Source organism: Cryptomeria japonica, chromosome 5 (assembly GCF_030272615.1).
Source record: "Cryptomeria japonica chromosome 5, Sugi_1.0, whole genome shotgun sequence".
Lineage (NCBI taxonomy): Eukaryota > Viridiplantae > Streptophyta > Pinopsida > Cupressales > Cupressaceae > Cryptomeria > Cryptomeria japonica.
In genome coordinates, this window is record NC_081409.1 from 699,057,230 (window position 1) to 699,071,026 (window position 13,797).

At 37.7% G+C, this 13,797-nt stretch overlaps 1 protein-coding gene across 1 annotated transcript in view; it reads left to right on the forward strand.

Moving 5' to 3' along the window:
* The window catches only part of LOC131070657 (thiamine-repressible mitochondrial transport protein THI74), a 35,408-nt gene extending 22,050 nt beyond the window's left edge, over positions 1 to 13,358 (forward strand). Inside the window, exons 6-8 of the mRNA XM_059221638.1 lie at positions 12,417 to 12,534; positions 12,621 to 12,756; positions 12,896 to 13,358. Of these exons, the coding sequence (XP_059077621.1) occupies positions 12,417 to 12,534; positions 12,621 to 12,756; positions 12,896 to 12,958 (317 nt within the window). The 3' untranslated portion in view covers positions 12,959 to 13,358. The remainder of the gene's footprint in view (positions 1 to 12,416; positions 12,535 to 12,620; positions 12,757 to 12,895) is intronic.
* The last annotated feature ends 439 nt before the right edge of the window (positions 13,359 to 13,797 follow it).

Sequence of the window (13,797 nt, forward strand, 5' to 3'; positions counted from 1 at the left end):
TTGTTGGTTCATTTTATGCTCATTCAAAGTCAGATATCATTTTTTGCTTTCAAGCTCACAAATTTTTGCTACTATCTTTGATTTTTGCAATTCTTTGGCATTGGAAAGGTAATTTAGATCTCTTCGGTTCTATCTATGCACTTTTTCTAGAATTTGCCCCAAGTACATTTTATTTTTAGATTTGTGTTTTCAGATTTTGGTCAATTACTAGGACATTTTGGCACCTAAAAGGATCTATTTGTGTAAGATGAATTCACTAGATTTACTTTACATGCATTGAGGTTATCAATCTCTAATTTTTTCATTTGAGTAATCATCATGAGTTTTTTGTTCATCCTTCTATTGTCATCCTAGCAAAGGATAATTATGAGTCTTGATGAAATGGCATCCTAACACATTTCGAGTGGCTTGATCCATTTCCTTATTTGTATGGACTCATACCTAAACCAACCACACTAGGGGGTAGATCAACTTGGGGTATTATCAATGATCATGTTGTAGGGTTGATTTTTTCCAGTGAACCACGGGGACGCGTCCCCCCCATTTTTGGGCGCGTCCCCTCGTCAGAGACGTCTCGGGGACGCGGGGACGGGGACGCGACGTCCCCCGCTGTCCCGCCACCGCCACCCAAACTCCGCCGGGACGGGGAGACATCCCCGACGCGGAGACGTCTGGGCGTCTCCTGGGGGACGTCTGGGCGTCTCCGTGGGAGACGCCTGGGCGTCTCCCTGTCCCTCAAGAGACGTCCAGGCATCTCTCGAGGGACGGGGGGACGCCCAGGCGTCTCCCACGTTCCCACGGGATTAAAAGCGCATTTTTCATTTTTTTTTTAAGTTTTAATGACATTTGCTTTTTGGGGGGGGTTAAGGGGTAACCCTAATTGGACGTGGGCCCCACCCTACCCCCCAAAACAACACAAAAACATGTTTAGTTTGGATTTCACTCTCATTATGCAAAACTGATTTTTTTTCCAGCAGCTTGAAGAGGAGGAACAGCTTGAAGAAGATTGATTGAAGGGGTGAGAAAAGCGTGATAGGAGCTAGAAGAAGCAAGAAGAAGAGGAAGAAGAAGATTCTTCTACATTTTGGAGAGAGTTTTCAAGCACAAGGTAGGGTTTTTCAACTTCTTCTTGTTTTTTTTTTGTTTTACTTTCTGATTTTCATTGTTCTATGTCATTTTTGGTTTTTTTAATTTTTTTTCCCTATTCATCTTAAGACTCAAAATGAGATTTGATGTTGAATCTTGAGGGCAAAATGATTCATCATTTTGCCCTCAAGATTCAACATCAAATCTCATTTTGAGATGAATAGGAAAAAAATTTAAAAATATATTGTTAAACAAGGCTGATTTTATTTTTATTTTTATTTTTATTTTGTGAAATGCAGTGTCAATTTGAAAATTTCACAATGAGCTCCCAAGGCACGAGTGAAGATAACATGGAAATCCATTCTCATAGTGAGAATGATTCAGAATTTGAACCTGAAAATGAGGGAGGTGACCATGGGGCTGATCCTGGAGCCCAATCTAGTTCTATGGCAAGTGTAGCAGCTAGTATAGGTTGCCCTTCAGAGTTGTTGGCACCATATGCTAGGGGTCATTTTGATCCTAAGTCTCCTCTAAAACAGTTTGCTTCACAAATATCAGTACAAGGCACTGCATCACATTCAAGTGGGGGAACAAGGAAGTGGAAGTGCAATATTTGTGACAGAGAATGGTTCGGTAGCATTAGTAGGGTGAATGCACACTTTCTATTTTGGAGAGGAAAAGGCATGAAACATTGTAAGTTTTTGGAGGAACCCAAAAATATACATTACAGAATTGAGTTTAACAGGCTTTGGGGGGTTCCAGATGACACAAATATTTCAATGCCTACTACTTTGTCTGCTAGGGCATCACTTCACGACAGCCAGAATGTGCCAGTGCCACATACTTATCATGCTTCGCAGGCGGGAGGAATGATGTTTGGATCTCCATCTACTTCCACTTCTACTGCTGCCAGGGCTGGGAAACGTAAGTTGCATACACCACAGAGCAACCCCATTGCTGATATGTTTAATGTGCAGCTGAGAGATGAGATAGATGAATCCATTGGCAATTTCTTCTTTGCCAATGGCATTCCATTTCATGTTTCACGGTCTCCTTATTATAGGAAGATGATAGATATGGTGGCCAAGGGAGGACCATCTTATGTGCCACCAGGGGAGACGAAAATGAGGACCTCGATCTTGGATAAAAGCTATTCCAAGATCAATATTTTGATGGAGAAGATGAAGGCATGTTGGGTGGCATCGAGGTGCAACATAGTTATGGATGGGTGGACGAACATTAGCCATCGTCCACTCATCAACGTCATGGTCACATGTGCAGAGGGCCCATACTTCCTTAGAGCAGTTGATTGTACAGGGCATCGTAAAGATGCTGATTTCCAGTTTCAGGTCCTCAGGGAGGCTATTGAGGAGGTTGGGCCACAAAACATGGTCCAAGTAGTGACAGATGCAGCCTATGTGTGTAGAGCAGCAGGGAGACTCGTTGAGGTAGCCTATAGACACATTTGGTGGACCCCATGTTGTGTGCATGCCATGAACAATGCACTCAAGGACATGGGGAAGATTGACTGGATTAGAGGAGTGGTCACCGATGCGAGAGATGTGCAGATGTTTATCTGCAACCACCACATTTCACATGCACTCTTCAGGACCTTCGCGAAGAAGGAGTTCTTGAAACCAGTTGAGACTAGATATGCATCCTATTTCATTCTCTTGGAGAGAATGATTGAGTTGCAAGAGGCATTGCAACTCATGGTTATGACTAATGAGTGGAATAGGTGGGCTGAGGCCAAGACAGAGCAGGGGAGAAGGGTGAAGGAGATAGGGAAGAGTGATGTGTTTTGGACTGATACGAAATACATTGTCTCCATCATTTCTCCAGTATTCCAGGTGATCAGATATGGGGATGGGGATGCACCTAACCTTGGAGAGGTGTATGAGTGCATTGACTCTATGCTTGGCCAGATGAGGGCTGCTGTGCGAGTGAAGGACCCCTCTCTAGCATTCTACAATGAGCAAATCCGGCCTATCATTCAGAGTAGATGGGACAAGTTGAACACTCCTTTGCATATGGCTGCCTTTGCCTTGAATCCTAAGTGGTACAAGGCTAGACCGGGTAGAACGACACCGATTGAGGATGATGAGGTGAAGGCAGGTTTCTTTAGGTGCATAGAGAAGATGTTTGATTCCAGAGATGCCAGCACAATGCGCACTGAGTGGGGAAGATTTGCCACTCTTAGAGGTTATTCAGATGTAGCAAAGATGGATATAGACATTATGGCACAGGAGGACCCACTTTTGTGGTGGAAATGTCATGGCCCGAAATCTTGGACCACCACTCTAGCCATCCGTCTGCTATCCCAGGTTTCCAGTTCTTCAGCTGCTGAGAGGAACTGGTCTACATATAGCTTCATCCACTCTCTTAAGAGGAACAGACTTACCTCTAAGAGAGCAGAGAAGCTTGTGGCTGTACACAGTGCTTTGCGTCTCATTGACCGCAAGACACTTATGTACAAGGAGAGTCCAATGGCACGATGGGATGTAGAGCCAGAGGAGCCTTCACAGATTGATGAGGATGATCCTACCACTTCAGATGCAGGGCTAGTTGGTGTGAGCTTGAGGGACCTTGATCCTCAGGAGTCCAGCAGTTCCAGTGAGGAGGAGTTTGCAGATGATTAGAGGCCTCCATTAGCTACAGTTTGAGTTTTCACTTTTCAGTTTTGTCATTTTGTATTTGACTCGTCTCTTTTGTAATGCTATTGCTACACGTATTTGTATTTGGCTACTCATTGTAATGATGAATCATGTAATCATCTTTATTATTATAGACTTTGCAATGGCATCAGATATTCATATTTTTCGTTTTCCTTTTTCGATATTCATATGATAGAAATGAGAAATCTCCAATTTGACAATTTCATTTGTCAAATTTTATTTACTTTTAGTTTTAGCAATTAGCAATTAGTTACGTATCACTAATCTAAGTAATCTTGGTATTTCCTATAGTTTCATTTGAAATCTAATTCTTATACTGTTATACTGTTATACATCTTTTCAAAACTAGTTTTTCAAGTACTATATGTATATATATGAGCACCACCACCCCGCCACCCCCCCGCCGCCGTCCCCCCGCCGTCCCCCCGCCGTCGCCAAATTTAGGCCCTTGGTCCCCCCGTCCCCGAGACGCGTCCCCCTCGTCCCCCCATCCCCCCGTCCCGAACGCCCGTGGAACACTGATTTTTTCTAGCATTGGTCCTAATACTGTGTGTTGTATCGAAAATTGACTATCCCCAGTCACTTTGGACTAGACTTTGGGAGATCCATGGAGACCCTCATATCTCTCCATTCCTAGAGAATCCTATTGCAGATTGTCTCATTCCTCTTGCACATGAAGATTGTATTCCCTTTGGTGATGATACTTTACAGGAGCTTGAGTATATCAATAGTCTTGCATGTTTTATGGTTTATAGGCTTCTCTCCTTGTTCTTACTCCTCACATAGAGACCCAATCTCCATCTTCTATTGTTCTTGATCAGCTACATCCATGGTCCCTAGTGATGTAGTGCAACAAGAAATTCATCTTCTTTCAGACATAGCTACTTGGGATTTGTATCTTGCAACATGTCATCCTTGTTTGTGGAGTCTTAAATTGTGATTTGGAGGAGGATTAGCTTGAGGATATTCGTCTCCTTGCTAATAGCCACATCATTGTTGTTAGCCACCATCTTCATTGCCTTTTCTACTTGTGCTACATCAGTCTTCATAGTGTTAGACAGTTCAAATAATCAGAAGACAACTGAGAAGGGGGGATGAATCAGTTGTCACAGATTACTGGAACTATTAGCAATTAAAACTTTAATACTGGAACTCAAACATTAATACCGGAATGCTTAGACGAAATACAGGAATAGCAATTAAACCAATTAAGCATAAACAATAATCACAGAATAAAAGCCATCCACATGACACCAAGATTTATATGTGGAAAACCCAGTAAAGGGAAAAACCACAGTGGGAAGCCTACCCACAACCAGATAATACTTTTGCAGTAAGTATGTGAATTACAATTGAGGGGCCTGCACTTGCAGGAAGGCCAATAGCCTAGAGCGCACTGCTCATCACAAAAGGAGCCTCACTGACTACATAGAAATCTAGACTACAATTCGGAGAAGTGTTGAACTGCAAAAGATAGCATCTCCTATGCCTGAGTACAGTTTTGGTTAAGCTCAATACTGTAGGACTAAATCCTCTTACATAAACCCAATTCGATCTCCAATGATCGACCAAATGCTTTTCCGAATGATATTACATTATTCGCACATTACATTCCTTGACCATGACCTCTAACAATAACCATGATGATCTACAATGAGATCTTACATCTATATATACAAACCATCGACCATAAACAATTAGGTCGGCCACCAAATAATAAACCAATTACATAATTACAAACCATGTCGGCCTTAGACCAAACAAATAATATCCAACACATAAGACATCCCAGAAATACATCGAGAGGTCCAATCCACACATTACATTAAAGCCGATCCATAACCTAGATCAACCGAAACCCAGTATAGGTCCACACGCTACAACAATGATCTCCATCCGCCAAGTCTCAAACATGATCACCAACAGCATCCTGAAACTCCACCAGAAGCTACACCAACACCACTTATGCAATTTATCAAAGATCTTCATCGAAAGCTCTGCCGGTGAAACCCTTGTCGAAACCAGAAACTAAGCTTCTAAGCAAACAGGATAGCATCTGATCACCAAACCAAAACCAACTGACCAAATATGAGCATGAGTATTATGAACAAGCCAATTCCATCACCAAACTATACCGGAGCCTACTGGATCATGTCGGATCCAGACTAACCAGAAACTACTCAACCCACCGGGACCAGAAGGGTGCCAGTAAAGCATCCAAACAGTTAGTGTTGGCATCAATGACAAAACATCAATGCAACACATAATCAATTCCACCAAATGGCCAACACATAGGTTTCTGGATTGACATCATCTCATTCTGACATGAGGACATTTGTGTTGTTTTTAGAGGCACACATCATTTGGATTTGTATTCTTGATTCTTACAATTATTGGGAATGACTTCTCATATTATCACCAGTGGATCTGTTTCTTCTTAAGGCAAGAAATGTTGTTTGCAGAAAGTTGGTCGTGTTCCATGTTCAAGTTGTCATCATTGGCACAACAACTACTTTATGGGGAATTCTTATCCTCATTATCTCTCTCTATGGGGGGAACATCTACTATACTTGTGTGATTGAAGAAATTCTTGGGTCACATCAGTTCTCCTATCCTTCTTTCACTAGTGCATTTATTTCATTTTCTCTATTTTAGAGATGAGTTTTTTCCATGTGGTTTTCTCCTTTCGCTGGTTATTAGAGGTTCATTTGTTTGTACATGGGTATCTCATTAGGCCTTGTAGCTAAGAACCATCCATGCATTCATCATTAGGTTCTAAGCTTCTCCCTAAGTTGATCTTAGTAATTAGGTAATCATCTTAGTAATTAATTAATCAATTATTAATTACTTGGGTCCCTTATTACTTTATTACACTTAAGATAAACTTAGGAGTGTTTTTCTATTGTTATATTAAGTTATATTTAGGTCATGTTGTCACATAAAATTGGATAAGGACACTTGTCATGATCTAATATAATCCTCATCAAGGTTTTCATCTAGGTTTTTTTGCTTTTTCTTTTATAAGCATTCCTTGTATTCATTCAAGGTTATTCAGATGCATCTCAATATCAAATAATTCTCTTGTGGCAATTCATCTCTCAAAGTTGCAAAGCATAGTCATGGATTTTTCTCTTCAAAAATGATAGGCATTTTGGTTGCAGGTGATTTTTGGGAGCTATGGGCTTCACTATCAACTCCAACACTTTGTACTATACTCTTCCTTGCAACTATCAATACAATGAGTAAATATTCCCAATATAGGCTCTTCACTATGTTGAAAGGAGCATTATTGCAAAACCAAACATTAACATAAGACACATCTACTTCCTTGTATTTCTCCTTGTTCCACATTGTACCTTGAAATGAAGATTGTGATCCAAGTGTATTTGAGTGACAAAAAAGCCTTGTGATAGAACTCGATTTGAGCTAGACAAGGTGGATTTGTTGTGTAGGCATGGATCATAATTGGAGCCCACAATCTCTATCATATCCACCTTTGTTTCTTGTGCAAAGTTGGGATTAATGGTTGTTGTTGTGCCTATGTTTATCCTCTTCTTCTTTGTCAATGCAAGGGTTGTGTACATCTCTTGTTCTATGTTGTTTTTGGCATCGGGACACACTTTGATATCATGATCAACAATACATGCAACATGGTACTTGAGGTGATTTATACCTTCATTCATCTTTAGCCTATGGTAGTTGCAAATAACAATTCTCAAGTTCAAACATGGTGTGCCATGTTTCCAAATGAAGACCCTTCTCCCCTTCTAGGAGTGGATCAAACTCCACTTTTTTATGCCATCAAATCGGACATAGATATAATTATGAAAATGTATTCTTTTGCCACATTTTGTAATGTAGAAAAAATGTTAAAAACTAAAAAATAGACCTTTAAAGTTTAAACCCAAAACAAGAACATTATAGGCAACACTGATTTAAACTCAAATAAAATTAATATTAAATGGTTTGCATTTCGAAGATAGATAAATAGCATTAATAATTGAAACAAAAAAAAATGTAATACCATAATTTGAAAAACGCTAACTAGTAAAACAATCAGCATTTTCATTCATAAACGATAACACAGAATTAATGTTAAAACTTGTGAAAATGAATTCAGTGCTTTCCAAAAATTCTTAAAGATTTCAATCTACTATTTAGGAAACAAATAAGTTTCTTGAAATACGTGGAAAAAAAGAAAAAAAATTCTGACCTGGAACTCTGAAAATTGCAGAATTTTGCTCTTCAAAGCATTTTTAAACTCAATTGAATCACTCAATGTAAATTTGCAAATGTTGTGTGAGAAAATTGCATGGATTGAATTTCTCAAGAAGTAAAAAGTAATTTGCATTTTTGTTGCATATACATGTTCAGATATGAGCCCAGGTGTGAGTTTACATGGTAAACTCACAAAGTACTTGTGATGGGTCTCCACCGTAGACTCATCTAAGCATTTCTGCGAGTCTGTTGGCAAACACTTTGGCCAACATTACTGAATTTTTTCTGCACATGCATGTTCAGATGCAGGTCTGCCACATATGGCAAGTCTACACGTGGTAGACTAACTGAGTAATTGCAATGAGTTTGGATTTCACACTCGCCTAAACATTTCTGCAAGTCTGTTGACGAATAATTGGCCCAGAATTACAGCTCATGGTAAGTTTTTATTCTATTAATGAAGCACTGAAGTGTTGATAGTGACAACCTGAATGAGGCAATCAGAACTGTTCTTAGCAAAGAGGCATTTGTTGCATAATCCAGTGAGAAGTTAAATGAAGCTAAGAGGAAGTATTTTGTGTATGATATACAATTTTTATGCCATAGTTCAAGCATTGAAGATATCAAAGCATTAGTTAATGCCGAAGGAGTTTGTGTTGTATATTTCAACATAGGGTAAGTTAAATTGAAGATACATTAGCTGTTTAGAGTTTTTGCAAAGTTACTTTTTCTATTGATCAATGGATTAGGGATATCAAATAAGGTAGTTGATTCTTTGAGGAATGTTCATTGTTGTCGATTATATCTATTGAGTTAAGTGTGTTTAAGAGCATCAAGAAGGTGTGAGATTGATGAAGACTGTGCAGAAGTTTAAAGTGTTTTCTAGGTTCCATTGGTGAAGGCCAAACTGCATATTTGGAATTTTTCTTCTAGGATGGGTTTTTGTTTAGAGGGAGATAATTTTGTGTACCAAGAGCCTCTATGAGAAAAAATTGATTTACACACTGAGTGGATATTTTAGGAGGACAAGACACTAGCTTTGTGGATGAGAGATATTGTTGACCAAGCCTAAAAAGGGATGTCAAAATATTTCAAGAGATATAATGTCTGTGAAATAGCTAAACAAAACTGTTAAAACACCTGTTCATATACCCAATTTTCAGTACCAAAAGGGCCCTGGATTTTGTGTGAGATCTACCAACAAAAGTAAGCAATAATGATTCCATCTTTTTGGTGTTCAATAGATTTTTCTAGGATGGCGTATTTCTTTCTGTTTAAAAAGACAAGTAATGTTACCGATGTGGCACAATTCAAAGAGGTCGTGAAACTTTGGGGCTTGCTAAAGAGACCCCATCCAGTTTTCTATTCATTTTTAGAGAGCTTTGTAGAAAAAGACGAGGAAAAACATTACAGTATATTACTGCTTATAGTCACCATCGTATGGACAAATGTAGATGGTAAGAAAAGGCCAGATTATTTACTCAGGCAACTACTAGGAATCAAGGGATAACAAAGGCATAGGGCATTGTCCCTGCAGAGTTCACATTTAATAACTTAGCGAATAAGTCAACTGGAGAGGGTCCATCACAAATTATATAGGATGTCATCCAAAGAAATGACTAGCTTGGCGAGTTTTCCATCAGCATACAAGAGGATTGCTGATGTGTAGAAGCTTGTGGATTGCATACATAAGGAGCATGAAGAAATAAGAAAGTTATGGAGTAGCAACCAGAGTTATAAGGAGATGCTGACATAGCGAGGAGAGTGAAGGCAACTGTTGAAGAACAGGATTCTTATTGGGACCTATAAAAAAGATCAAGTATCAGAAGATTATTCATGAAAACTTCTGAGGAAAGTTTTGAACAGTGCATACAAGGTAAAGTTGCTGAAAAGATTCATTGTATACTTAGTTGCCAGAAACGCGACGGTCTCCTGTCGTTTCGCGTTTCTCGTTTCTAACGGCCGTTTCCAGCAGGCAAATTCCTTTTTGGGTGTTTTCGACTTATCTTCACTTTGCATGCGAGACTTGCAGAAATCTTTAGCACTTAAAATAACGAACTCTTTCACTTTACTTCGTACCAATTACTATAAGTGCAGTAAAGTAATTGTTTTTTAATGATTTAACATTGACAGGTTGAGTTTTTTTTTTTGCTCATGGCTTAACTTGGATTAAGCAATAGATGCATGCACTATCAATTTGAAGTAAAGTAATTGTTTTTAAAGTAAAGTAAATGTTTTAAATGGTAAAGTAATTGTTTTTAACAGGTTTTTATAGTAAAGTAAATGTTTTAAACAGATTTGACAGTAAACTAATTGTTTTTTATTGATTTAACATTGACACATTGATTTTTTTTGGCATGTGAAATTGCATGTTTCATGGCTTAACTTTAGATTAACTAGTAGATGCCTTTCAATTATGTAGAATAATATTTTATAATAAAAACTTGCATATACATATATTTTTATAATAAACTTACATGCGTATATATCTATTGTTTTGTATTTTAGAAACTTTAACTTCATATTTTTTATTTATGTGAAATAAAGTTTTTTAATGAAAATATATATAAAACTCCATGCTTTTTCATTTATGTAAAATAATTATATATATATATATATATATATATATATATATATATATATATATATATATATATATATATATATATATATATATACGTTTCTTATACGCAACCTTTAAATATTCCGTTTCTCGTCACGTTGCCGTTGCGGTTGCGTTTCTCGTTTCTCGTTTCTGGTAACTAAGATTGTATATTTCTCCCATGTTCAATTTAACAAACTAATACTACCACAAAAGAGATCAGTCAGAGGAAGAGACAGAAAAAATAGTAAATTGGAGGCAGCAGATAAGAGAGATGAAACTGCAGTGTTGGACAAAAGGAGCACTAAACTATGTTGCAGAACTACAATCAATACCTAATAAAATGGAAGAGAAAAGGTTTCCAGGATGTGGATTTTAGAAAAGTTGGACCAATTATGTTGCTCAAAATCCAATTTCAATCTAGGTGATGTTTAGTGAGTTAGGAAGCTCATACTGTCAAGAAGAGTTTGATGCAAGAGCATCCTGCAGCTGCCAAAAATATCTTCCAGATCTGAGAGATTGTGCTGCTATAGATAAATAAGTGCAGGATGTAGTAGCATATGTAGCAGAATATCTATAGTATGACAGAGTGGACAATGGAGAAACATCATTAAAAGTTAAAACGCAAATGAATAGAATGCTCTTGAAATAATCACGAGTTGTGGAAAAATTGCCAAGTGGAGAAATGATGGATGAAAGGTCATGATTATGAGTTTGACAGGATAGGTATATTATTATATCGTGATTAAAAAATCTAGCACGTCTATGGATGATTCCACATGATAGCTGACTTGACAAAAAGATGAAGTTCCAGTTCAGTCATAGGCACAATGCAATGGGGCTGATTCGTAGTTGAGGAATTGAGCAAGACTTTCGTAATTCCAATTTCCTCATAGTAGTATGATGCCACTAGCTACATGCCCTGATGTTGTTACCAGCACTGCAAATGAAAAGCGAAAAATGAAGTCAACAGTATAATTCGAACCCCTTACTTGTCTGCTGTATTCCCTATTTCTTCTGAGTAGTCTGTTGCCGCTAGCTGCATGTCCTCACGTTACCAGCACTGCAAAGAAAAAGTGACAAATGAAATCAATAATATAATTTGAACCTTCCCTGCTTGTCTGCTGTAATGCGATGCCACCAGTTGTCGTTATGACACTTTTATTAGATCAACAGAGTGGCAGTAATTTGTAAATAATAAATCGTTTGATAAAATTCAAAGTTGTCCTGCTTCACCACTCCCCCTTCTTATATTATGCCGATACGTGCTCCTGAGCCTGAATTGTTTACAGAGCTAGCATGATTCACTTGTCATTGGAGATCCCAGAGCCTAGAAATGTCTGAAATATCCAAAGCACACCAAATAGAGAAAACTTATGTATAGCCCAAATCATTGAACTATAACTAACTATGGCAATATTTTGAAGGAATGCATTGCTGTCAGCTTGCAATTACTAAACCTCTCGGAGCTTCAGCACTGAAGAAAACACTTCCCATTAATTCAAATAACTGCTTAGTTCTAGAATGAATCTAATAGCTTAGAAATGCGACTTTAATCCCATGGCATGATAATAGTCTTCGTTGCCTGATCTTGAATTAATGAACAAAGATTCCAGAGGAAAGGAACTCTTATAGAATGTGATGGTATACATTTTCTATCCACCAGTTGAAGTACTTTGGTTCAGTCCCATGTTATCTCCTTCATTTCTATACTTATGTTAGATTTCTAGCTGAGCTAGTCTTATTTTTATGTGGATTTTAATTTAAACATTTGCTGTAAAATCGGCTGAGGAGAATATCTGACAATATATTTTATACTTTGTGTGGTTGCACAGTATGGCCTCTAAATGCTATTGGTATAGAACCAAAGTTTACCATGCCCCCTTCATTGAGAGTGGATGAAGTTGTACTTGCTAATAGCTTCATAGGCAGTGTGCTTTCAGACTACTTTTGGTATGTACCTTGTAATTATTTAACACATTCACTATTATTTGAAGCAAAATAAAGATAAGACACATACAAATTATGCCTTTCTGCAGGGCATTGTCCGTAGTGTGGACAACACCTTTAGTAGCCACTTTGGGAATTTCTCTTACTATACCCTTAGCAATGATGGCTGATATGATAATCCATGGTCGTCATTATTCCACCATCTACATTATTGGTTCTGTACAGGTATGCGTAACTCTCAAGCAACTATAATGCAGCAGTTGTCACAAAAGAAAGCATGTTGTAATTTCTCGTTAGGTCTAAGTGTTTCATAGAATACAGCTTTCAAAATATTTATTAATATTCGGTATCATGTTTCTTACAGGTTTTTGCAGGATTTGTGATTGCAAATATTTCAGGCCAGTGTACCCAAAAGTTGGGTTCATAGCATAGTAATATCTTTTAAAGCGTGCAATTTGATCTTCCAGCTTTTGATTAGTAGGCATACAGTTAATTGTTGGAATGTTGGTAGCAATCTTTTTCTTTTAGGCAAGATGGTGCCCAGTACAATTTTGGATAGGAACCTGCATATTCAAATGTTCGTCCAGTTAATGTTGTATGGCAACCTTTACACCTGAGAACTGCAAAATTCTAGATCACTTACAAAGCTCTATTGAGGTGAAGTATCTACATGTATTGGTCATTGTTAACATGTTTACTACAATAATCCAAAAGGACCTGAGGGTTCAGCATATACTGTGTATTGATACTTATAACTGAAGTTCGGCTCTGTCAAATTCATGTAAATAAACTAATTTTTATATTTGAAATTCTATGTTCACTTCCAACATTTGAATCTCAGAATAGCAAAGCTTTTGGTAATGTTTTCATCAAAGCTGCATGCTAGTATCATTTTTCTGCCTCGGTGAAAATAGGTCATTGATGTGAACATCTCATATTATTTTGCTTTCAAATTCACTAATTTGGTTTCCTTTTATAATTAATGTAATCTTGATTGACTTAGAGCTCAAAATAAACATTTAGTAAGAGTATTTTTCAAGTAGAACTAGTCTTTCAAGGGTACATGTGAGAATGCGGATATTGGATCCAAACACAAATTTTGCTTTATAGATTTCACCAATTATCTAAACATGTTAACAGTAAATTCAAATCTACATTTTCCTCCTCTTTTTCACTTTAGAAATTGATCTAAAGATGTCTTTTCCAGCTCTCGTATTGTGTTAAGATGCATTTTTTTAAAATCAAACGCAACAATCAGGCTATTGT